The 26,361-nt window shown below is 36.7% G+C and overlaps 2 protein-coding genes across 5 annotated transcripts; both read left to right on the forward strand.

The window, feature by feature from the left end:
• The first annotated feature begins 1,466 nt into the window (after positions 1-1,466).
• LOC102605840 (uncharacterized) lies at positions 1,467-12,487 on the forward strand. Of its 2 annotated transcripts, XM_006364317.2 has the most exons (9): positions 1,467-1,763; positions 2,238-3,517; positions 4,873-5,217; positions 5,287-6,220; positions 7,845-8,124; positions 9,522-9,629; positions 9,712-9,990; positions 11,096-11,239; positions 11,879-12,487. In XM_006364317.2, exons 2-9 carry the CDS (start codon positions 2,299-2,301, stop codon positions 12,065-12,067), a joined length of 3,498 nt encoding a protein of 1,165 aa, XP_006364379.1. In that variant the 5' UTR covers positions 1,467-1,763; positions 2,238-2,298; the 3' UTR covers positions 12,068-12,487. The 2 variants fall into 2 exon arrangements, with proteins under 2 accessions (XP_006364379.1, XP_006364378.1); XM_006364316.2 differs by having other exon boundaries at positions 4,873-6,220.
• Positions 12,488-12,929: 442 nt separating this feature from the next.
• LOC102606398 (protein NRDE2 homolog) lies at positions 12,930-26,288 on the forward strand. Of its 3 annotated transcripts, XR_001471945.1 has the most exons (11): positions 12,930-13,587; positions 13,860-14,616; positions 16,051-16,672; positions 17,210-17,381; positions 18,564-18,924; positions 19,859-19,969; positions 20,294-20,654; positions 23,010-23,235; positions 24,802-25,023; positions 25,187-25,474; positions 25,986-26,288. XR_001471945.1 is itself a non-coding variant. In XM_006364318.2 (10 exons), exons 1-10 carry the CDS (start codon positions 13,031-13,033, stop codon positions 25,338-25,340), a joined length of 3,543 nt encoding a protein of 1,180 aa, XP_006364380.1. In that variant the 5' UTR covers positions 12,930-13,030; the 3' UTR covers positions 25,341-25,934. The 3 variants fall into 3 exon arrangements, 2 of the variants coding, with proteins under 2 accessions (XP_006364380.1, XP_015159399.1); XM_006364318.2 differs by lacking the exon at positions 25,986-26,288 and having other exon boundaries at positions 25,187-25,934; XM_015303913.1 differs by lacking the exon at positions 25,986-26,288 and having other exon boundaries at positions 13,496-13,587; positions 13,840-14,616; positions 25,187-25,934.
• Positions 26,289-26,361: the final 73 nt, after the last annotated feature.

Below are 26,361 nucleotides of genomic sequence, written 5' to 3' on the forward strand. Positions count from 1 at the left end.
TTTTTTTTTTTTTTTTTTTTTTGGTTTCCCACCCGGTGTTTGGAGCTCACATTGAAGCTCTGATTAAATTCGAATCGCGCACTACAGGGCCCATTTGAGGATGGTGCTCCCAACAAGATTTTATCCATATCCAGGGCTCAAACCCGAGACCTCTAGTCAAGGGTGATGACTCCCACCAGTGCACCACAATCCATGTTGATCCTTATTCACCTTTACTTCTTCATTTCGGACTTTACACGTATTTTGAAAAAATAATACTCCTAGTTAATATAATTATTTTACTAAATATCCATATTGATTGTTATATAGTCTTATGTATTGAAAATTAATTTGAGAAATAAGTAATTAATGAGAGTAAAAAAAGAAATTATATTTTCTTGATATATTAAAAATAAACGAAGAAAGAAAAATAAGTTTTAGATATAATTAGAAATGACAAATAAATGAGTTGGAAGTTAATTTAGTTAGATCGAAACTAGTGGATCAATAGTCTATCCATATTTAAATGAATTAAGTAAACTATATTCTCACAAATTAATTTATCATATCTGAGTATAAATAGTCCAGTGGGCAGCATCAAATATATGCCAGCCACACGAACTCATAATTGTGGAATATACGAAGCAGCAAATTAATAAAGTTCCATTTAATATTTTAAATTATTGCATTTGCACCAATTAAACTATTTAGAAGTAGTTTGGTGTGAGGTATAAGGTATAATAATTTTAGGATAAAATATATGATTATTTTATCCTGCATTTGGTTGAAGGTATTAGACAATTATGATTATTTTATCTTGCGTTTGGTTGAAGGTATTAGGCAGTCTGAGATTATTTATCCACTATTTATGTCTTAGTGATGAAATAAGTTATTTCATATATACGGTGAAATAACTTATCCCAAAATAATTAATTTCGAGATATTTTGTACCAAACCAAACGATCCCATTAGTAGCTGAGATCCATCTATCTGAAAATTGATACGATGAATCAACCAAGCTGGAGGCATGACAAGTATAAAATGTATAAACAATCACATTAAACAAATCATTATATAATTTTCTATTTATTTTATAAAACAACAAAGAAATAAAATTCAAATATTCAATCACATTAAATATTGTATTTGTGTAATAATATGATACAATATAACACTACAATAGACAACAACCAACCAAATAAGTTGTTAATCACTATCCTCAAAAGTTAGGATACTATTACGATTACACTTCAATTATTAATAAAAATTTCATGTTCAACCTTGATGAAAATTTCACATTTAATAAAAAACACTTAACTTTATAAGTAAAACTTTTTAAAATGAATCTAAATTAATCATGTTCCAAAAAATACCGAACAAACAAAAATAAATCAAACGGCTTGAAGTTAATTTACACCCATACTAGTAAAACATCAATTATTAGTTTTTAATTTTGTAGAATATTTAATTGGACAACACAAATACGACCCCCATAATTTTGCAGGCCAATCGAAAGAGAAATTAAACCAAACCCAAACCCGGAAAAAAAATCATCTTCCCCACCAAACAGGGAACAAAGAATCACAAGAGCTAAAAGGAATTTTTTTTTAAAAATATTCAAAATCGAAACGCTTCCATTTGCTTGGAATTTTGTGAAGGGGCAGTATTCAGCTTGCTGTGAAGTTGATTGTGATGTTTGTGTACGAAGTATTCTGAGTTTTGTTGTGTTTTTACCCTTATGGTGGCGATGGATTCAATTGGGTCATATCGTTCACCTTCGATCTGTAAGTTCGCAATTTTCACTCTTTTTTTCCTCTTTAGATTTTCAAAATTTCTTGCTGATTTTTAGCTGTTTGTTGTTCTTGTATTTTTTTTTTAATTATGGGAATTCATAGTGGGTGCTGCTTTTTAGGGTTTGGAAAAAGTGGAGATCTTTGAATCGGAGGGTGGGAAATCTAGCTAGGGTTTTGGTATTGAGTTGCCCAGAAAATGTGGGAAATCCCTAGAAAGGAAGTTCTAATTTTGAGATGATTTATTGATTAAAGTTTTGATTTTTTTTTTCATTGGGATCCGCCAGATACACCCATTCAGCCATTACACTTGTTTCTAAACTAGGTTCAACTTTTGCGTACAGTTCTTTTTTGCTTTTCGAGTATCTTGGAGCTCTTATTGCTGTCAAATTTTGAATTGATGTCTTAAGTTGGACTTTTTGTCCTTGCATTTTCTGTTAATTCCTCTTTGTTTCTTTTGTATTTCAGGTATGGTGAATTCATTGTAGTAGTAAAAGATTGTGAAACTTCTTGGTTTACTGTTATTTAAATGGCGAACTCTATCTCAGTAGATGTAATACTGGAATACTTGCGGAAAAACAAATTAACAAGGGCTGAGGCTGCTTTCCGGGGCGAACTAAATGATCACCCTGATCTGAATGGCGTTCTTCAGAAGCTTACTATTGAGGACAAAGAGTTGAGTCAATCAACAGAAGGAGCAAGTAGGGGCAAAGCAACGTCAGAGACTCCGGGGACAACTTTACGGAATAGTGAGGATGTTTACAAGGAGACAAGTTCGAGGAGCAGTGGGGAAATATCCAAGGAGCTTATTATTAAGGAGATAGAGTGTGGCACCGGGAGAAATGGCTCAGACTGCAACTGGAAAAATGTCCAGGAGCAGAAGAAAGTCAATGAATCCGTTGGGACAAGTGACAAAAACTTCAGTTTTGCCAACAGTTCGGAGGATACTATTGATCTGTATTCGTGGAAATACACTCCTGTTAACGGTCCGGTTCGTTATCAGCATGACGGTGGAGCTACCATTGACCTCTCCAGTTTGGTGCACTCTGTGAAGTCAAAGTTCAATTCTTCTGAAGTCTTTGATAGTGGTAAGGCTCATGCAAAATGTGAGGAAGATGTCAGTTTTTCTGGTGAGAAGAGAACTTCTTGGCCTGGAAGTACTAGCAAAGACACTGTAGAGCCAAAGCACGACAGTGGTCGAAATATTGAGCTCAAGGAGGTTGATCAGCAAATTAAGCTAAGTGGGGCATGCTCCAAAGATGTAGTAATTAATCATCCTTGGTCTAAAAGTGATGAATTTACACTCCCTTCGTCTGAGCCTTGGAGAGACTGCACAGTTAAAACTGTTTTCCCATTTCCCAAAGGAGATGTCTCGACAAGTTATGATCATGACATTGGTAGTACTGACAGGAAAGAAGGAAAACGAAAAACAGAGGTTAGTGATGTTAGGGCAACAATAAAAGAACAAGTGGATGAGGTGGGAAGAGCTTTGTATCTTGGGAAGACACAAGGAAGTGAACCAAAAGAATTCAGCGGCCTAGGCTTTTCATTTGTTTCTGACAGTCAGAAAGAAGGATTCCCTAGGTTGCCACCTGTTAGATTGAAGTCAGAAGAGAAGTCCTTCAGTATTCCTTGGGAGGAAAAGTTTGAACGAGATGGATCTGCCTCAAAGACTAATAATGCTGACAATTCATTTTTCATTGGTTCATTTCTTGATGTTCCTATCGGACAAGATCTTACCAGTTCAGGTTTGCTTTTTTAATAAACAACTTTAGCTTGTAGTTTTAGAGGAAAGTAAATTTAGCCTGTGGCATTCAGTGCACTTTAACCACCAGGTGATCCTGTTCTGGAGCATGTGGGTCTCCATAATTGATTTGAGTACAGTCCCATTGGCATTATTTTCCCAATGTGGGGGTTCTCGTAAGCTTTACTGAAAACATAGTTTGTTGGAGTCTTGTGAATGAATAAATGGAAATCAATATCTTTAACATAGAAGATACGACTGATGGCACCTGAATTTCTTGGATTGGAAATTTATAATCTGAGAAATCATGTGAAGTAATAAAAAGTATGGATCCAAGAACTATTTTTGGCTATCTAAGAAAAAGAAAATGCAGTTTAGAGGGGTAAACTGCATAACAAGTTGTCAATCTAGAAATATTTGGTAGCTGATCACCATCTCTGACCAGTGTATTCTAGAATTGTACACAAGATAAATGGTACTAAGTTCCTGGGATGCTTGCTTATTCTCCTATATACCAGACTATCCTATGGTTGCTGTGTGAGGAGGGGGCTTTGCTTTTGGTGAAATGCAGCCTGGTTGGGGATTTCATAAAGATATTATGCAACAAATAATTCTTGTTTAAAATCAGATTTTTGCTCCTGATCTTGTGGACCGAAAAATGCTCATAATATTTGCGACCTGATGTGCGTTTTTGTAGAGACATTCTAAGTATGGAATCGAGGTTTATCGATCAACAAATAATTGTGGATCCTCTTGTCCACAGAAAAGAACTTTATACAAGGAGAAATCTTCTCCGGAGTCTCAAAAAGCTACTTGTTATTGAGGAGGTCTGGGACCATGAGCGCATATGCTCTTTGTGTGGCTTCAGCTTTCTCTTTCCTGTGTCAATAATTTTCTTCCTTACAGTTGTATTATTTTTATTATGTTTTTTCTGCTGAATAATGCAATCGGATTGGCTGCCTACTGTTGTTACCTCAGTGGACATGACATTTTGAATTTCTAACTTTTTACCATTATGAATGTACAACTCTGCAAAGTTTTATAGTTCATATAAATAGATGTTAGATTCATGATTTTTGCTGGTTATGCCTTGCATGTGGAGCATCCTAAATCCTGTTCTTTTATTGCTTTCCTCAAATAAAAACAATAGAGAAGGATCACCTAGATTTGAATTGTTCAATGTTCGTAGACCTTTGATTATTATCTCTCTTATGATATTGTGGTTTCTATCTTAGGTAGTTCCTGGAGTTGTCTTGACTGAGTGATTCAATTATCCCTGTCTTAGTGCTTCTTCAACTTCTATATATATTGCTTATTCATGGCTTGTGCAGCAATCATCATTGCTTTACTGAATGGCAGGTGGAAAAAGGCCTGCAGGAGGTAGTTGGCTCTCTGTAAGTCAAGGCATTGCTGAGGACACTTCTGATCTGGTTTCCGGTTTTGCAACAGTTGGTGATGGACTAAGTGAATCTATTGATTACCCCAACGAATATTGGGACTCCGATGAGTATGATGACGATGATGATGTTGGCTACACAAGACAACCTATTGAAGATGAGACATGGTTTTTAGCTCATGAAATTGATTACCCCAGTGATAATGAGAAGGGAACAGGGCATGGGAGTGTTCCAGATCCTCAAAGAGGGCAAAACCGAGAAGAAGATGATGAACAATCTTTTGCAGAAGAGGATTCCTGCTTCTCAGGTGAGCGATATTTCCAATCAAAAAATGTTGATCCAGTTAGGCCTGCAGATGATCACATAGGGCTGTCAGTGTCTGAAATGTACAGGAGAACTGATGAGAGTGACGTGATTGCCCAATATGATGGCCAGTTGATGGATGAAGAAGAACTAAATTTGATGCATGCAGAGCCAGTTTGGCGCGGCTTTGTTACTCAAACAAATGAACTTGTCATGTTGGGGGATGGTAAAGTCCTGAATGAGTGTGGAAGGCCTCGGCCGGATGATATTTGCATGGATGATGACCAACACGGTTCAGTTCGGTCTATTGGTGTGGGGATTAACAGTGATACTGCTGATTTTGGAAGTGAAGTGCGTGAAAGTTTGGTTGGAGGGAGTAGTGAGGGGGACATAGAGTACTTCCATGATCATGATACCAGTATTGGTGGGTCCAGACACCTACCACCCATTTCAGATAAGCCTTATTCAGAGAGATCAAAGAGAGAAAAGAAAGCAGCTAAACATAGTTCTGACAAGTTTGTTACTGGGGCTGACAAAGGAAGTTTTGTGCAGAAAGTGAATCACTTGGATGGAGGATTCTCATTTCCCCCTCCTAGAGATGGAGAGTTAGTCCAGACAAGCTCGAGTAAGTCTTTATGGTCAAACAAGTGCAACACTGTTGTCAGTGATGAAGCTGATGATTCTCTGATGGCAAATGATGACATGCTTGCTCCGTGGAGGCGCAAAAGCAGTGAGTCTTCACCTGTCAAGAGCTCAAGAGATGAAAGCAATGCAAATGCCGCAGGATCAGAAAATTCTAGCCCTTCTTCTCTTTCAAACTATGGCTATGCTGAACGGGAGCATGTGAAGAAAGAAGAGACAAAAATAGCCAGTGCAAGAGAAGAAGATGTAGGGGCGTCACTGGAGGATGAGGAAGCAACAGCAGTGCAGGAGCAAGTAAGGCAGATCAAGGCACAGGAGGAGGAATTCGAAACCTTTGATCTAAAGATTGTGCATAGGAAAAACAGGCATGTTCAATCTCCTTTTAGCTATTATGATCATAGTGGACATAAATCACTTTAGCTGATATTAATACACTTTCTTTGAGATTGCCCTAGTAAGAGGAAATAGCTAAGTTATTTGCTACGAGAATCTTCATATTTCAATGCGTGTAGCTAGCTTTTTATCTGACTAACAAAAACAAAATATGCTGGTTTTCTATCTATAAACTTAAATTATAATGAGGCAGAGGCAGTTAACTGTATACATTTGAAACAAGCACTGTGTGGCAGAATTGAAGATGTAACAAGTAAATGGAGAACTCATCCACAGCTCTAGGGATAGTTTATACTTTCTACCAACAAATCTTGAGCTCTATGTATAGAACAAAGAACAGTTGAGTAACCATTCCCTTGATTTCGTGGACATCTCAGCTAAGCACCATTGCAGAAGCAGTGGAATGCAGACATGAAATCTAAGGTCACTAGCTGGGACTTTCACTTGGAAATAGGCAACTAATCCTTCTAGCCTCTAGGAACGTTTATCCATGGTGACATTTTCCCTTTTGATAGTTGAGATTCCGTTTGGACCTTGTTTATGCAAAAATAGTGCACGTGAATTTTATATATCTTTGTTAATATGAATCAAACTTATCGGCAAATGAGAGAACAAACCAGTAAATTTAACATCATTTATTGCTCTGAAGCTGTAATTTATGTGTGTGTGTATCTATATGTATCTCTCTCTCTCTCTCTATATATATATATATATATATTTGTATTCTTCTTTGAAGGAATTCTGTTTAGAGCTTAAACAGGACTTTAAATTATATATGCCCTTTAAATTAAGTGTGGTAGTCCATAACTGTTCTAAGATTTTTGGATGTAAGCTGCTAGGTGTTAGTACCCAGTGAACCTGCATTTCGTTCTCGACAATGAACAAGCTTATCTAATAATTGAAGATGTATTAAAAAAATTTTAAAAATGGAAAAATCCCCTCTGTGACATATGATACGTGGTTTTTTACCTGAAGTCAAACACAATGCCTTGCTTTTCAGTTAGCATGACCGATTTGTTATGTATTTGTTATGTCATTCTATCTTTGTGTGTTTGAGGAGCTTGGAGGTTTAGGATCAATAATAGTTGGGAACTTGGTTATTGTTAACTTGAGGGGTTTCCATTTGAAGAAATTTCACTACAACTATTGTGGTACAACACCAATGCTTTTGAATTGCCTTTTTGCATCTACAACATTTTGCTCTGGAGCTGGATTAATTCCTTGTGCTAAACATTTCTGATCAATCTCAAAGCTTCTATACATGCTGGGTCTGTTGTGTTGGAAACTGTCCATGACTTTTGTGCTAGTTCTTTCTTATATCTGATTGTAGCTACTTGATCTTTTTTGATGCTTCAACCATATGTTATTTCTACATAGATATTATGTTTATATCTGTTTTATAATTTTTTTTTGTATATATTTCTATCTTAACCTTGCAAGTATATCTTAACAAGTCTCTGCATCCTATGTTGGATGCTTTCATATCTGCATTCATCATGCATAGTTTATATTTCTTTGATGAATTTTCTTCATCTTGCCTAGCTTTTATGTTTAAAAATGAAATATTTTGTTAATTGGATTTATCTTTTGGATCAGAACTGGCTTTGAGGAGGACAAGAATTTCCATGTTGTTTTAAATTCAGTTTTAGCCGGGAGATATCAAGTTACTGAGTATCTTGGATCTGCTGCATTTAGTAAAGCTATCCAAGCTCACGATCTTCACACTGGCATGGATGTTTGTGTAAAGATCATAAAGAACAATAAAGATTTCTTTGACCAGAGCCTTGATGAAATAAAGCTTCTCAAGTATGTCAACAAGCATGATCCCGCTGACAAGTACCATTTACTTCGGTTGTATGATTACTTCTATTATCGAGTAAGTAAAATTTCTTAGTTTTTCTTCAGTTAAACTAATATTTCATTCACGTGGTGCGAACACCCCTTTATAAAAGTTGTGTACAGTAAGTAAAGAACCTACACAAGAACAGGGTTCTTTACAAAATTCAATCATACATCTTGAATAAGTTTGTTTTTATAGAACAACAAATATTGCCCTAATTTGTACAGTTTTTCTCACCACCTTCAAAAGCTTCCTATTTTTTCTCTCCATATAACCAACATTTTGTGGGTGCTAGAGGAACTGCAACCGGGGTTCTGCATCTTCTTTTTCCTGTGTGAATGCCCAACTGAAGATAAATCTTTGACCCATGCTGGCATCAACCTTAGCTTTTCCTACCTTAGTTTTCTATATTATGTGCCTCTTTCTTTTTAAGTGGAAGTCTTCCGATTCTTTATAATAAACGGAAATTTTCTAATTGTAAAAATAGCAACTTATATGTAAGATACCATTCTCTATGATCAGCACAAAGAGGCCTGATATAAGAATCAGAACAAATATGGGGCTGAATATGTACAATTCAAAAACTCTATCGCTCTTAAATATTTTAGGAAGTAAAAGGAAATTAAACAAAGTTGTAAATCATATACAATCAACATGTAAAACTAGAAAGCCAAAAAAGTATCAAACAATGTAATAAACTTAATGCACAGATTCAACCTGGCCCTTGAAGCACACCTCTGTTGGCTTTCCTGCTATACCTTCCAAAGGTGGGTGCTGGAAGGTGAACCGTACTTTCTTTGTTCTTTAACAAATTTTCTGTCTGACCAGCCCAGTAGCATGCCACTTACTGTTCTAACAACTGCCCTACCAAGTCCATATAAATCAGAAAACACGTCTTAAAGTTAATTTTTCCACTTCACAATGAAGGAATATTGTTAAGATCTTCAGCTTCTGACTCACACATAAAGTATCTATAAGATAATGAATCCCCTCCTCTGCAAATCAGAGTGAGTCAGCTGAGCTCCTGGTCTGCAATCCAACAACCTTAGGAGGAGCTTTACTTTGTCCCTAATGACCGACCCTTTAAGGCCAATTACAAGTGTGTGAAAGTGATGAAAGTAGTTTTTTGCCAGATTTTGCATGATTGGTACTGTCCTTCTGGTGTCTACACTTCAATGCATATCGAATTTTATGTTAACTGCACCTTCTAAAATTTTAAAGCTGAACAATCTTTTTTACTTCCCTATTATTGGAATTCCTACTAAATGCTAAATTCCATCTATTCTGTGGTCTATGCTGGGCCACTGTCTCTGTTTTGAAAGCAAAACCATATAACTAAGGAAACTCCTTTATGTACAATTTTGAATGATAAGCTGAAGAAACTTTTGGACTATGAAATGCAATTCGTGACTGATCGTTGTGTTTGTTATCAGGAGCATTTGTTAATTGTATGTGAGCTCCTTAAGGCAAATCTTTACGAGTTCCATAAATTTAATAGAGAATCTGGAGGAGAAGTCTACTTTACCATGCCAAGACTGCAGGTTTGTCACATGGCTATATCCATAAAGATTTTATGCCATCAATGATACTTCTCTTCTGACTCAATATGAATCACTGCTGCAGTCAATCACTATTCAATGCTTGGAGGCTCTTCAGTTTTTGCATGGCCTTGGCCTTATACATTGTGACTTGAAACCTGAGAACATATTGGTGAAAAGCTACAGTAGATGTGAAGTGAAGGTGATTGATCTAGGAAGCAGTTGTTTCGAAACCGATCATCTTTGTTCTTATGTCCAATCTAGATCCTACCGCGCACCTGAAGTTATTTTGGGACTACCATATGATAAAAAGATCGATATCTGGTCACTTGGCTGCATCCTAGCAGAACTTTGCACGGGAAATGTAGGTTCTTTCTTTATGCGTTTGTGTTTTTAAAACCTCTTTTTACCTAGTGAAAGTATGATTCTGATGTTACTGATGTTAGGGATCTTTCACCTGTCATACCAGACACTATGGTAGTTCCTAAATTATTAATCCCCTGTCCTCGCATTTTTAAGAGGCTGCAGAGTTGATTTCTGTGATTTGGGACTCATTACGATGTCGTGGACTTAGATGTGGCACCAAAACTCTTGGAAGCCTTAATATTCTCTGCCATGTAATTCTAGTGTCTAAGAAGGTTTCTGGTGGTGTATGCCAAATCCCATTTTAAAGGAAAAATTAGTATCCTTCTCCATGTTTTACTATACTAGTCGTACTGCTATGCATTTACTGCAGCTTTTAATTTTGACACCCTTTTGCCTGCTGGGTGACATTCTTTTTAAGTGGAATTGGATGAAGCAGACCTATTAAAGTGGCATGCCTAGTGCAGACTAGATGGAGCCAACTCATCTGTTACGAACTAATATTTCATTAAGTGTATAGAAGCTCTCTGATAGACTTGGAATATTGGTGACAATTAGAAAATTTATATATAGTTTGACAGGCAGGAATAGTCAAATAACCTTAGTTTTGTATATAGTTTGACAGGCAGGAGTAGTCAAATAACCTTAGTATTATGATACTGCAGTTCTGTTTAACACATATCAATGTGCAGAGAGCCAATCCTTCTTGAGGACTAATATGCATTATCCAGTTGAGCCCCTTGAACTCCTGGGAATGGAAAAAATCATGTTGGGAGTGCCGCCCCAGAAATGGACTCTGCAATGCACTACCCAGATTTAGTTGGACCCCAAGGCAGATAACTGGACACCGGTTGGGAAATCGAAAAAAAAGAAGAAAAAGTTGAAAAAAAAAAAAGTAAAGCAAAAAGCTAATGACCAATAGTTAAGCTTACATGCCATTCATTCTTCGCCAATATGTTTTCAGAGATAAAGCCTTCAATCTTCATGTGTGCTTGTTATGACTACTTGTTTTGTTTGATGCTCATACAATGCATACAGGTTGCTTTATTGTAATGTTCTGATTCCAATATTGCTCCAAGTGGAAATTGAAGACTTTTTATGTGCAGGTGCTTTTTCAAAACGACTCTCCTGCCACATTACTCGCTAGGGTGATTGGTATTATAGGTCCCATTGAGCAAGATTTGCTTGTTAAAGGACGAGATACTTATAAGTATTTCACCAAAAATCATATGCTGTATGAACGAAATCAGGTAAACTCTCTCTCCTCTGTGTGGGTTGGGTTACGCTTCAGTGATTTACTATATCTAGTATCCTCTCTGACGACTCACCTTCAGAAGATCAATACTATCTGTTTTATCTCCTCAGTGATTTACCAACCTGCAGGAAGTCAAGCTTAAATGTATTTTGTTGTTTTGTTTTTGGTGTACAAATGTCTACTCCAATGAGACTGAGTCAATCATAGATGTTTTAGGGTCCATCTAGAGTTTGGTTTAGCATTGGAAAGACCATAACCTCTTTCTTCTTTTTTGTAAATATGGTTTTTCAGTACTACGTAAGTACTGACTGAAATACAAATGTTACTAGTGTCAAAAAAATAAAATACTCTCTGTTTAATTGAAGGCAAAATTTTTATCTTGCTAAAAGTTGATTTGGTGATAAGATAAGATAGATAAGCCTGGGACAATATATATATCGCTCAGAGAGGCCATTGGTCCTTTCTTCAAATTCTTTATCCTCTTAATGAGTCAATGAATGGTGATATTATACATATACAAAAGACTCCCATTATTAGAGGGCTACACTTGAAATGTTTTCTGTTTTTGTGTTGCTCTATCCGACTGCTGCTCTCTAATATCAATTCTTGATTACTGTTCTTTCATTTTTTTTAGGAAACAAACAGATTGGAATGCTTGATACCCAAAAAGACATCCTTGAGACATCGTTTACCAATGGGGGATCAAGGATTTATAGACTTTGTGGCTCATCTTCTTGAAGTAAACCCAAAGAAGCGTCCATCTGCCTTGGATGCTTTAAAGCATCCATGGCTGTCATATCCATACGAACCAATATCATCTTGAGTAGTATGAGCATTCTTTGGCATTTTAACTTGCTGAAGTTGTGCAATTGCTCCAATTTGGATGCTCCAGTGATGAGATAGGAAGGATATCTCCAAGGTGGTCCGCATTTCCTTCCAAATCACTGAGCTGTATTTCTATTTTAACCCAACTGAGAATGTAGTCTTTGCAAATGTTATGTAACATTAGGGTTTTCTGTCTTGTTTGATGGAAGGGGATGCATGTTGTTTGTACATGATGTGTGTTGATTCTTTTAGGTGTTTAGTGATAGCTTGTGAAATAGCTGTTTATCCAATTTTGGTTGCCTTTTCCCTCATTTGCAGCAATGTATCAAATGAAGGAATATCAGAAACATATATTTTCACGTCTGACATTTTCATCGATGGTCATAATGCAAAATTCCACTTGATGATTTTTTTTTCCGCGAGTTCTCTATTCCAGTGCCTCCCTCCCCTCTCTGCAGTAGCGCTGAATCGCTGCATGTCTAACTTCTGCTAAGATAATATTTGATCATCCCTCGATAGCCATTACACAAGGTAAATCTGTGCACATTACAGTGGTATACCATGAGTTGCAAGAATGGTAATATTTGATAGATGATTCTGAGCATAATGTTTTATTAGTGTTACAAATTTAAGGCAAGGAAATGTGTATCAATTGCTTGCTGAGCTCAAATAACATTGTTAGATATGTTACCAACGTATTACTGAAATGGTCGAGGTCCAAGATAAATTAACAAATATTGATCGTAATAACCTTGTACAATTTGAACGAAGAAAATAATTCATTTAACGTGTGTGGATGAATATTTACGTCATTATTCGCAGAACTTCCTTCTTATTATAGGGGTTTATTAGCACATTTTCAGTAATATGATGATTTTCGTTGGACATTTTAAAAAAATAATACGGGGTTTAGTTATACCTTTGAGAAAATGACAGTGTAAATCAGATTAAGCCCCAGGGAATGGAGAAGATGGAAACAGAAATCGGCATGGAAGAAATTGAAGAAGAAGCACCGAAAAATTCATCGTTGTTTCCTGTTTTCCCTCAAACTCAGATATCTTCAGCGTCCAATCCCACCACCTCATACAACGCCGTTCCTGAATGGCTTCGCAATTCCAGCTTCACCACCGACATCTCCGTGATAAACGACGCCGTTTCGACGAACTATGGGAATGTCCAGTTCGAAGAGAATCTAGAGGAAGACGAAGCAGAAGACGTGGAGAAGGAAAATCAGAAAGGAGAGGGTGCACCGTATGAATTGCTGCACTCGTCCGGGTCGGAGCGGGGACACTCGTCTTCTTCTGATGATGGAAGAGACAGCAAGAAGAAGAAGCGGAAAAAGAAGCGCAAGAAGAGTCATCGATCGAGTGATGACCGTCCACTCTATGACTATGCACTTTCTTCTTCCAGAAAACCTGATGTTCGAACTTGGGCTTCTTCAGCTGCTGCTAATGTTAAAGACTATTACTTCGACTCTCGTGGCGATCGAGACAATTTAGCTTTTGGTAGTATCTACAGGTGCGCCTGGTGCTTCTTTTTTTTTTCCTTCCTTTTAGTTATGTAGAACAAGTAAATAGAAATAAGAGTCGTGATGGAATTTGCTTGATGTAAACATAAAGATACTTGAAAATGTTAGGAAGTTACACATTGCATTCTTTTACACCTTTTTTACTGCTTGGAGAAGTAGAACAAGTAAACAGGAATGAGTTGCAGAGGCACTGTAATTTGTGTTAGTTCTTAGCTTGATTTACATTACTTTATTAACTGTAGAATCTTCTGCTGTACTGTAGAATGGATGTTGCTCGTTACAAGCTTCATAATCTGAGGAAAACCTCTGAGCTCAATTACTATAGGCGGAACGATAAGAGAACTTTTGAAAGGGATATTGATATTGATGCGTTGGACAATAAACTAAGGTCTGGAGGTCGCTATTGGTCTGGCGCGTATGCTGCAATTGAGCACCATAAGAACCTGAAGCGTCTAAGAATTTTGACTCCTCTCAAGCCAATGATTAATATTCCTGCTGATTTCGTCTCATTGGCAGATGAAGTTAAGTCAGATGAAGGAATTAGAGGAGATGCTATTTCAGGCAATGCTGTGGTCGAGGAATCTCTGGAGGATGAGGTCTTTCGCAAAACAAAGGAGTTCAACAAGATGACAAGAGAACGGCCACATGATGCACAAATTTGGTTGGCTTTTGCACAGTTTCAAGATAAGGTAGCAAGTATGCAGCCACAGAAAGGTGCCCGTTTGCAAACACTTGAAAAGAAGATTAGTATTCTGGAGAAGGCTACAGAGCTGAACCCTGACAGTGAGGACCTGCTTCTCTCTCTTATGAATGCTTATCAGAGCAGAGATAGCATTGATGACCTGATTAGCCGATGGGAGAAGATACTTATCCAAAACTCAGGTAGTTGCACATTGTGGAGAGAATTTTTGCGGGTTGTTCAGGGTGACTTTTCAAGATTTAAGGTTTCTGAAATGAGAAAAATGTATGCAAATGCAATTCAAGCTTTATCTGGTGCATGGACTAAGCAGCATAGGCAGGTTCTCATCTTTTACATACTATGCTTTCTTTTTTGTGCATAAGATATTTATTAATTTGAACATACTGTGCTTTCAAAAGCAAAAACCGCAGAAACTGGCAAGGTCCATGAGGCTTGAAGCAAAGCATACACTTCTTTGAAGTGAAGCGCACAATTTACAGAGAACTAAACAAAATATATATTGATTTGGTACTACAATCAACTATTTCTATTACAAATAACCAATTTCAACAACCAATATACGGTGATGCCGACACATCCAACCTCTCGGAGTTGAGATTCAGAGTCGCCTGCTTCTCATTTGGATCACTGTGCTCGTCATTGTTTGACGCACATGGCTTCAACCATGAGGCGATAATCACTAGCTTTGCATCATGCATCACTCTTAGTAGCAGATGACTTTTAACTATACTAGAACCTACAGATTTCCAGTTTTGATACTGTTCTGGAAATTTGATCCTTGAACCTGCTGGGTGCTTCTGAATTTTTTTTTATTCTTACGCAGTGTAAATGATAAAACCGATTTTGCCTTATGTGTCAGTAGAGTGATGGGAAACTGCATAATAATCTATGTGCTTGGCCGTGGTTCTTGAAAGGGAATTTGTGTCCTGAGAACACCTTCTCTGGACTCTGTGGAGAGATGGTCTATTGGAGTCGTTATGAAGGATAATTCCATGCAGTTGTTGGGGAAGGGTAGGGATTCTGAAAGTAGTGGGTAGTAGCTCCAGGGGGAACTTGGCAAGGACTAGCTCAAGAAATATTGGTGTATGCATTCCTAGAACTTCCCTAATCTTTGGTCACTGAAGTAGGACAATAGTGAATGATTTCCAAATAGGAAGTTGACTAAGTGAGGTCCTTGAATGGCTCAAGGGTGAAACTGTATGATCATTACTGGATTTAATCATATCATGTATAACCAGAGTATTGGATTGATTAATTTAAAGAGAAAACCTTACTATAGGTGCAGCACTACCTCGTAAAAATGGAAGTTTGCATTGATCTCATGAGCATCTGTACTGTAAATTTCCACTGTGTTATATTTAGCAGATAATTGTAAAGCAATTTGCATAACTTAGATGAAATTATTAAGAACTACAACAACGACGACAACATGCCCAGTGTGATCCCACAGGCGGGTCGTCGGGTGTAGCAGACCTTTCCCCTAATCCTTTAAATTATGCATGTCATTCTCTTTATATTGCTTTATGATTTTTTGAAATAGTTATATTGCTTTATGATTTGGCACTGAGGTGTAACAGTTGTAATTCTTCTCTCTTGTTTTTATGTATGTCAAATCTTGCAGAGTCTTTTAAATAATTCATCTTAGGTTAGCACATGCTTCGATGCAAGAGTTCAGATAAATGACAAATAAATTCATCCTGATCTTCTCCGTTACCCTTTGATTTGCTGATGGAGATATCTTTGTTGGATACAGGTTTCTGGAGGTGCTAATTCGCCTTCTATGGATCCTGCTATTGTAAGACTTGAACTTGGTCTGGTTGATACATATCTCAGTCTCTGTCGGTTCGAGTGGCAGGCTGGGTACAGAGAGTTGGCTACTGCCTTGTTTCAGGCACAGATTGAATACAGCTTGTTCTGCCCTTCTTTACTTCTTAGTGAGCAAAGTAAGCAAAGATTATTTGAGCATTTCTGGAACAGTAATGGTGCCAGGGTTGGGGAAGATGGTGCACTCGGCTGGTCAAAGTGGCTAGAGAAAGAGGAAGAGCTGAGGCAAAGGGCTATGAGGGAGGAGTCTTCACATGATTCTGAAAAGGGTGGTTGGACTGGTTGGTCAGAACCATCATCTAAAAGTAAAGAAAAGAATGAAGCTATAGAAAATATAGCAGAGACTGATGGTGCTCTTGACGAGTTAGAAGATGAATCTGAAATGAAAGATGATGTGCAGAAAGATGATACTGAAGCTTTGCTTAAAATGCTTGGGATTGATGCTACTGCTGAAGCTAATTGTGAGATTAAAGACACAAGAACTTGGACTAGGTGGTCTGAAGAAGAGGTAGCAAGAGACTCTAACGAGTGGATGCCAGTCCATGCTAAAAGTAATCCTCTTTCTCCCTCCCTTCTTTATTCCACTCCTTCATTTGCTAATTAAGTATTAAAGCACTTTTTGGGACGAAATATTAAGTGAATGAATTGCATGAAGAGAGGCCATCATTGACTAATTCATTGAAAATTAACAAATTAAGATACAGTCTGAACAGAGAAATATCAAAGGTTGATCTTTTTTTTTTTGAGAACGGTTACTGTTGTTTTCCTCAGCATTTAGGATTAAATGCTGGAGACCTTCAAAAAAGAACATAAAGTATAAAAACTTAAAAGAAACAGATTTACAAAGCTCCTAACAAGTCTACAAGATCTTCTACTTCCTCTATACATTACTCTTTACACGAAATATAGAAAGATATAGTACAATTGCATTTCACTAAGTATAGATCTTGAACTGACTGATCTAAGTATCAATGGACTGAGTGTGTTTCCAAGTGATGAATTGCTGCCTGTCTCATTTTTCTCTTCTCGCATTAGCATCTGTTGTCTGAGGTAGAGAACTAATTCCTGATGTATTTATGTTTTAACAGCTGGGATTTCTCATAGTGAGGATCCTGCTGATGCAGAGGGTGATGAGCAGCTTTTGAGAGTAATAGCATACGAAGATTTGAGTGACTACCTGTTCTCGATAATTTCTGAAGAAGCACGTTTTTCCCTGGTATCCCAGTTCATTGATTTTTATGGTGGGAGGATGGCTCAATGGTTCGTTTCTTATCTTGAATATTATATTGACTTCTCTAGTGATCACATTGATTTTACTAGATATCAGTCATACATGTCATATTGCTTCTATTAAAGAAATGCAGAGGTCCATGTACATTTTAGAATAATTCATGGTTGAGGATCTATTTACCGTGTGAATGTATCTGGATAGAAAGGGTGATGTTTTTCTAGCATACTTGGGAAGGATCTCATATTTTATCTTTTAACTCTGAGAACCAAGCTTAACTGTCGCATTTACAATTATGGTTGAATGATGCTATCTAGATTCAGCTTGGTTCCTGTATAAAGTCTTGAGCTTGCTGCGACTTGGTGAGCCTTAACTTTCGGCACTTGTGCTCGACTAGCTAGGATCATCCTTTTATGTCCTTATACTTTTTCCTCCTGGAAGCGGCAGTAAATTGTTAAGTTATATCCATGTATCAACTGTTTTAAATTTTACCCTCTAGCATTGGATACCGGATAGTTAATGTTTTCCTTAAGAATATAAAGCACAGTATTTTGGTCAATACCCTGAATCTCCCCTGCTCCTTTTCAGTTTTGAAGGGAAGCAGTCATTATTGAAGTTGACATTATATGCAGAAATATGGGTTTTGGATAGTTCTATGAACTTTTAAGGCTTAAGTTTAGTTTCTGTCCCTCTCTCTGTAAGTCTCTGGAGTTACCGATTTTCATTTAGAGGCAAAGGGAACCTAGATGGAGAATAGGAAGTTTCTTAATATACACATTCTGATAATCGTTTCTAAATTGCAGTCTGCAATATGAAATCAAGGATTCAGAGAGGACAGCAAACTATGATTAGGAGAAGGATCCACTAAAAACTTGATGCTTTAAAAAATGTTTTTTCCCTGTGACATTCAATTAGGTTTTCCTTTTTCTTGGTTGCTGAGAGTGAATTATTTTTTCATTGATAAGTAAAGATACATAAGTTGCTGAGAGTGAGTTCTAAGTCACAGACTCTTATATTTTAGTTTCTCTATCATTTCAAAAGATATTGTTTGATATTTTGCTTCTCTGTATTACTGTGGTTCTTTTTCTTTGACGAAGGATGCTATTAATTGAGGGAAGCCACATGGAGGTGCTTGGTAAACTAGCACAGGGAAGGAATGAAACAAGAGGAACATAATTAGTTGTATGCAACTTACTTTCTTTTAATGCGTGCAGGACTTGTACAAACAGTTCAAGTTGGGCTGAAAAAAGCCTTAGTTTGGAGGCAATTCCAGACTCTCTCTTTGATGAACTAAGAAGAATGCACGATGTTTTAACCAAGGAAGGAAGGAACCAAACTGAAACAAGTTTGGAGCAAGTTTTTAGCAGCTTTGATGATATCTCTATGAGGACTAGCATGATGGGATTTATTCGAAATGCTACATTGCTTTGCTGCACTATATTTCCCCAAAATCATATTTTGGAAGAAGCTGTTCTTATTGCGGAGGAGCTATCAAATACAGTGATGAATACTTCTAGCTGTTCAGTAACACCATGTCGAACTTTAGCAAAAAGCCTTTTGAAGAGTAACCGTCAGGTATATCTTTTAACTTTTATATGTCTTACTGGTCAGGCATTCTGTGTATGTGGTATATTCACTTGATTTTTAAATATTAGAGTGCATGTCTTCAATGTTTCATATCGCTAATGACTTTTAAATAAAATAATTGCATTGCAAATAAATTTAAAGGTAATTTTAACAATAAAGAAATGGGAACTCACTTTCAGTGGTACTGAGACTGTCTATACCACTACCCTTTATCAAGCTCGTTTACAAGAGTTCTGGCTTTCCCAACCACACAAACTTCTAGGAAATAAAATTTCTTTCCCTGATTATATTTTATATATATGCGGTCGTAACCTTGCTACTCTTACTTCCACTAGCAAGAAAACTTCTGCTCGTAACATACCCCTTTCCGTGGTTGTATGAAATTGTTGTGTAAGAACATTGATGCACAAATAGTGGTCCCATTAGTGACAATAGCTTATTGAGGTTTCGTAAGTCCTCATTAAAAAGGTGCTTGTTTGTTTAACTGAGGTGTCAGCTTTTTCTCCCTTTCGTTTTGTTTTCTTTCTTTAAAGCTGGACAGTAAATCATGTGTAATTTTTATGGTCTTCTGTCAATTCCTTTAAACTTTATTGCATAGGTTGGAGATTGATCAGGATCTCATGTGATAGTTTACCTTATTGCTTTATTAGGTGCTTAGAGACGGTAACAGTGTGATAGCCTGATAAGTGATAGACTTGATATTGATTTGTATCCTCTCTCTTGGCCCCTGCCTCTCCCAAGGATTATCATTTTTGTTCCTTTGCTTTTCATTTGTCCCTGTTCACCACAAAATTCTTTTTTTTTTTAAAGTTTGTGTCGCCAGTAGATTGTATTATATTTTTTGTGCTTCTGATGTCTTTGTTGGGTTTAAGCCTTTAGGTGAAAGCTATGTGTTTGTCTTTTACATTTTTTGTTCTTACAGGATGTATTGCTTTGTGGAGTTTATGCACGAAGGGAAGCAGTTTTTGGAAATATTGACCATGCTAGAAAGATTTTCGACATGGCATTGTCTTCTATTGATGGACTTCCTCAGGTACATTCTATTTCCTGTTTAACTTGATATTGACATGGTATCCCTTCGTTGGAAGAGGTGTCTTTTCAACCTGCCCTATGATTCTGTAAGAGGCAGTCTTCTAGCAAAATGCTCAAATCACCATTTCCTTCACCATGAAAAAAGGTTATCCTAGCCCACAGTTTCTCAGGGAATCTCAGTCGGTTATTAGTCTTAGTTCTTGCTGGTTAATTTTCATTAGCTTCCTACATATTGTTTTTGTCATTTGATGTTGTAATATTTCTTTATTTTATTGAATGTTACGAGTTTCAAAAAAAAAATTACTTTATTTTATTGAATTATCAGGGTGTTCAGACAAATGCATCTCTCTTACATCTCTGGTACGCTGAAGTGGAGATCGCAAACGGTATTCATGGTGGTTCCGGATGGTCTGAATCGTCTTTACGTGCTATGCATATATTATCTTGCTTGGGTAGTGGTACAAAATACAGTCTGTATAGATGTAAACCCTCAAGCCTGCAACAGCTGAAAGCACGCCAAGGATTCAAAGAACAAGTGAATATGCTACGTTCATCATGGACACGCGGTTTAATTGATGATAATTCAGTTGCTCTCATATGTTCAGCTGCTTTATTTGAAGAAATAACAATTGGATGGACTGAAGGTGTTCAGATTTTAGAGCAAGCATTCACAATGGTGCTTCCTGGTATTCAGTTTTTTCACTGCCCGTCATTTTCTCCTTTTTAAACCTGAAAGTTTGTGTCCTTCAGATCTTGCTGTAGATAACTGCACCTGTTTGCTTGTTGGTTTAAGATTGCTTGGAATTGAGATGTAGTCCCTTAGTTTTTATTTTATAATGCAATTACCCTTCACTTAATAATAACAATTTTTATGAGAAAAAATTGTTACTTATGGCAGGTGGAAGTACTGGAACTTTCCAGTTTGTATCTTATTTAAGTATTTGTATAATAAAATTAGTTGTCTTCATAATAATTGAAGATACATCTTATCTCTTACTGAAGACAGTGGGGACGTCTTACTGTTTCAACCTTTTATTAGTATTACCGGAAAATATTCATTATCTTTTTGAGAAAAGATTTATTTTGCAATATTGAGAAGAAATATTGTTCGTTGTGTTAGAACTTTCGAGATGTTTCTTTACCTTTCCACAAAACTAGCTTGAAGGTTGTTGAAATTGACAAGGAAAATATAAGTCATATCATGACATTTATGTGTAGGATGAACTACATTTTCTTTGAATTTGATTTTTTGAGCATTGTTTTTTATACCCTCAGTTCTGGCTCTCTAAAGCTATTGCACAATTCATTTTAAAAAAAAAAGAAATGGTCTTACCTAAAGAATGTTAAGGGTAAATTGTGTTCTTTGGTGATACTAAGGGTAAATGTAAAGTTACATTAAGGCTGGATCTTCATGTCTCCATATTTGTTTTCTATATTGTTTCCCGTTGCTCCCCTTCATGAATAGTATTAATGCTTGAACAATTTATGTGCCATTATTTTGTAATATCACATATGATGGTAAATATGTTGTTGTAATTGGTACTTTAATGAATAATAGTATATTATTATGAATATTGTTTCTTGTTGCCCTTCTCTAAAAAATGTTTTTTTTTTTTAAAAATAATTAACAAAATAGCCACTTCATCATTTCCTTGCTTCACGGACAGAAGCTACCACTTCATTCACTTCACATCTATTCACCCTCCAGAAGCACTGAATCCTCGCCTCACTCTTGCTTTTAACACACACACACACCCACACTCTCTTTTTTCAACTTACAGTTCCAGGAGAATTTTTTCCCTAATCAATGAAAGCACTAGTTAAATCTGTCTTATTTAACTTGTCTGATTTGTGTATCTGAAGAAGTGGAAACCAATGAAAAGACAAATATGATTTGATTTGTATGCTTATTTGGATCAAGGGGCTGTTTTCTTTCAGATTGTGATCATGGAAAGTATCCGTAATTAGATTCTCAAGCCACTGGTGTAATATTTAATGATTTTTTCTCATCTGGGTTTGCTTAAGAGGTCTTCAGTATAGATGTTAGTTGGATACAAGTCCACTATTTGGAGTATTTACATATATGTTCAGATTAGTCTCGATAGAGTAGGAGTTAGGACTATATTCAACATGGACGGTCTAGGATTTGAATTTTATAGGTTTTGAGTTCAGAATTCTACCACAATTCATTTGATTTGCTAGGTTCAAAATCAATTATTTCTACTTGTGTAAATTTAACACATATACAAGGTCCGGAAACCTGAGATCTTGGGATCAGACAAACCCATAATTTACACTCTACATCCACCCCTGATATTCAATGCGATGAAACTCCACCAGATATACTAAAGAGTTCATACACTTAACATGTTGTATATATCCATGCTAGTTGATGAGAGGGGAGGTATATCTGAATTATTCCTTCATTTATTTGTAAATACTACTAAAAACTAAAACTTGAACTGGCAGTAGTAACTACGTGTAAATCCTCCAAGATACATGTAAGATAAGTCAAGTTATCCTTGTTGGACATAGTACATACCATTCTGTAGTTTGGTGTTGAGAATATAATGAACTGATAAAAGTGTGCTCTCTCTAACTGTAACAACTTAAGCTTTTAGATGAGATGGTCACACACTTCAACATGGTATCAGAGCAGTCTGAGGTCCTGGTAACGAATCTCACCGCCGCCCATATCAAAAAGAATTTCCATGTGCTTGGTCCATGGAAAAGAATTAGGCCCGCACGTGAGGGGGTGTGTTGGGAATATAATTAACTAATAAAAGTGTACTCTCTAACAGCTTAAACTTTTATTTGGAATTCCTCTCCTCCACACCTTCACTCTGAAAAATTATAGAAGTCAATATGCTATTTGTATATTTGTTTTTGTTTTTATATAAGGAATACAATGTGCTGTTTGTTAATCTTTTTACAATGAAATTGTGTTATGAATTGGTAATTTATGTACTTTAATCTGATAGATCTCTTTTTGATGGAATATTATCATCTTACTGATGGTTACTGCAATGACCTTACTGTAGAAAGGAGGCGGCACAGTCATCACTTGGAGTGTTTGTTCAACTTTTACATGAGGATGCTTTGCAGACATCATCAAGAAATGAAGCTGTCAAAATTATGGGAATATATAGTGACAGGACTGGATATATATCCTTGCAGTCCAAATCTTTATAATGCATTAGTTGAAATTGGCCATCTCTATGCATCACCTAATAAGCTACGGTGGATCTTTGATGAAAAATTCCAAAAGTATGACCTTCTAAACCTTTTCCTCCAGTTCTATGTGACATACAGTAGTCACAGTCAGAAATCTTTCACATATGCTAAGTTTCTTTGATCACTACTACTTCAATATTCTTGTTTTAATAGCTTCAGAGGGTCTAGGAATTTTGTATGTGCTAGTAAGACCATTATGTTGTCTATAGTTAATTATTAAGAACACTCACATTTGAAAAGGAATTTGGTCCCAAAAATGCTTTAATAGGAAATTATGTTTGCTGGTGCCTGTAAAATTTAGAAATATTCAGATTCCCCCTAGGGCTTTTTTCTAGTGGTAAGAGTGTAGTGCTTGATGTGTGGGTTTAGGCGCACGTCACGTGTTCAATGTTGCCACAAACAAATCCTGGTATCTAAGTGAGAAGGGCAGAGAGTTGGGCCCATCATCCATAGAGAGTCTTGAACCATGCACCACTGTTTCTTCAGGGATTTCTAGGTTATCAAACCAAGTATTGGTTGTCATAAAAAAAAAACAAGTATTGGTACTTCATTTCAATAACACTATCAGTCTATCCTCAATTTCAAACTAGGTGTGGTCGTCTATGTGAAATATTGATGCTCTAAGGACTTCTCAACAAGTTTTCTTAGTTGATTTTATTACTCCCTCTCTTCCAAAAAAAATGACATTATTTCCTTTTTAGTTCGTTTGAAAAGAATGACACCTTTCTAAATTTGGAAATAATTTAACTTGAACTTCTCATTTTACCCTTAATGACAGGTTTTTATAGTCACACAAATGTTATGACATGTTTGAGACCACAAGTTATAAAGTGTTTTAGCCGCACAAATGTTATGACATATTTAAATCACAAGTCCAAAAGTCTTTCTTAAACTCCATGCCCATTCAAACTACGACATATTAATGGAATTTATGGAAACGGAGGGAGTATTACTTTTTATGTGGCTAAGTTTGCAATCTGACTTTCAAATGCATGTCTATATATGTGTTTTTATGTCTGAGTGCTCGTTAAAAGATCTTTTTGCTAAGTTGGAACCCTAAACCCTAAAGCATGTATTATAGAAGGTCTTTAGCCCCCAAGGCCTAGCTCGAGTGGCAAAAGGTGGAGGATTTGTGGCTTAGGTCGCAGGTTCAAGCCCCACACCATGCAAAGCGAAGCCCGGTACTTGAGTGGAGAAGAGTAGAGGGGCGGGCCCATTATCCACCGAGTTTAGAAGGCTGTGATTGGTCCAAAGGGCGGGTCACAGACGGATTTCTCAGTTATCAAATTTTTTATAGAAGGTCTTCAATACCAAGTGTTCTGCCTCTTTCTTTTTGGAGAGGCTTATAATGGACAATTAGATTTAAGTTTCAACCCCCCCTAATCAGTCAAGTCAAAAATGAAATAAAAGAAATAGGATGACACCTTTTTTTGATGGTATTATAGACTCTCTCTTGGTTGGATTTGAAATCTATCCTTTTGAAAGCAGATGCAGAAAAAATATATATCTCACGTGTAGCTGTTTAAAGCTGTCTTTATAATTTTCCATCTTTCAAAGATTTAAGTCTCTGTTTCTTGTGTCCTTTGCTTTAACTTTCAGGAAACCTTCGCTTGTTGCTTGGCTCTTTGCATTATCATTCGACATGAGCAGAGATGGTTCAGAGCATAGAATACGCAGACTTTTTGAGAGGGCATTGGAGAATGAGAAGCTACGTAACTCAGTTTTAGTCTGGCGCTCGTATATTGCTTATGAAAGTGCTATAGCATGCAACCCTTCTGCAGCTAGAAGAGCTTTCTTTCGAGCCATCCATGCTTGCCCATGGTGAGTATATGTCTGTAATGTGCTGTAACAGTGAAGTAAAAGCAGGATAAAAAATACCATAATATTAAGGGTAGTTTGTAACCCAGACAGATTCAACAATCAGTTAAATTTTTATTGCTGTGTTTTCTAATAACCTCATTTCTGTTGCTCAAAATTTGCTCAGGTCAAAACGGCTCTGGCTTGATGGCTTCATCAAGTTAAATTCTGTTCTTACAGCAAAAGAGTTGTCGGATCTCCAGGAAGTAATGCGGGATAAAGAACTCAATTTGAGGACAGATATTTATGAAATACTATTGCAAGATGATCTTGAATCTTAAGTCATGAATATCAAGATTTCTTCAGTTGTGGATGGGTAACATGCCCGTCATATGACACACTCACATTCTGCCACATGGCTTTTTTCAGCGCAAAACTTTGAAGCACCTGATCTTGGTTGGTTTCGGATAAGGCTGTAAGTGATGCCTTTGCTCTTGGTATATGCTGATTACTGTCGAGTTGTGAGTGGAAAGGAAGATTTCTTTTTGGTGAAAACAGAAAATGTACATTTTTGTTGGTGTATTACTTGTGCCATTAGTTGTATGACAGCCTGGTGCTGCCTTTTCATATCAAAATTAAATCAGTTGCTAATAGTGGTCCATTTGTAACTTGCTAAGTGCATGATTGTGGTGTTAGCTCCCCTTTTTGATGATATGCTTCAATGTTCTACCAACAGTAGAAGAATTAAGCAAAAAGAGGAGAAATTTTATCTTGAGGATTACAGGAAACGTATCTCCTTTCCCTTCACTCTATATTTCTCTGGTGTCTCTACGTTACTTTTTGTACCTTCACCTTTTCTCTTCTTTTTTAACAGTTTGTGAAGGAACACACCGTCATTATTATTGTCAAAATGCAGTTGTCTTTACCTCCCCCTTTGATAGTGATCTTTAATGTTTGAATGAACTGCCTTGTTTTTTTTTCCTCAGAGTTGTTGACTGATGAACTTCTCGATTGGCACTACCAAAAGGCCATCAATGTGGTTATTATGTTATGCAGTGAGAAAGACACGCAAACCATCCTTTTATTCCTCTAGGGAGCCACTTCCTTGCGACCGTTCCCAAGCAAACTTTGCATCGCATGGAACGCACCACAGTTATGTGAGCCTCTGGTTTCGTTTATTACCTTAGCAATATTTGTAGGTGTACATTTGATAAACACTATAGTAGTAAAATGTACACTTGGAAAGCCATTGTCACATATTCTTCGATTCAAGTCTTACCTATCCCCAATCTTGGATCCTCAATATCTTGAATTGGTTGATTGATCTTTGTTAATTTCGAGTTGCATAATATGATAGGTTAT

This window comes from Solanum tuberosum, unplaced genomic scaffold (genome assembly GCF_000226075.1).
Source record: "Solanum tuberosum cultivar DM 1-3 516 R44 unplaced genomic scaffold, SolTub_3.0 scf00489, whole genome shotgun sequence".
In the NCBI taxonomy this organism is placed as follows: domain Eukaryota; kingdom Viridiplantae; phylum Streptophyta; class Magnoliopsida; order Solanales; family Solanaceae; genus Solanum; species Solanum tuberosum.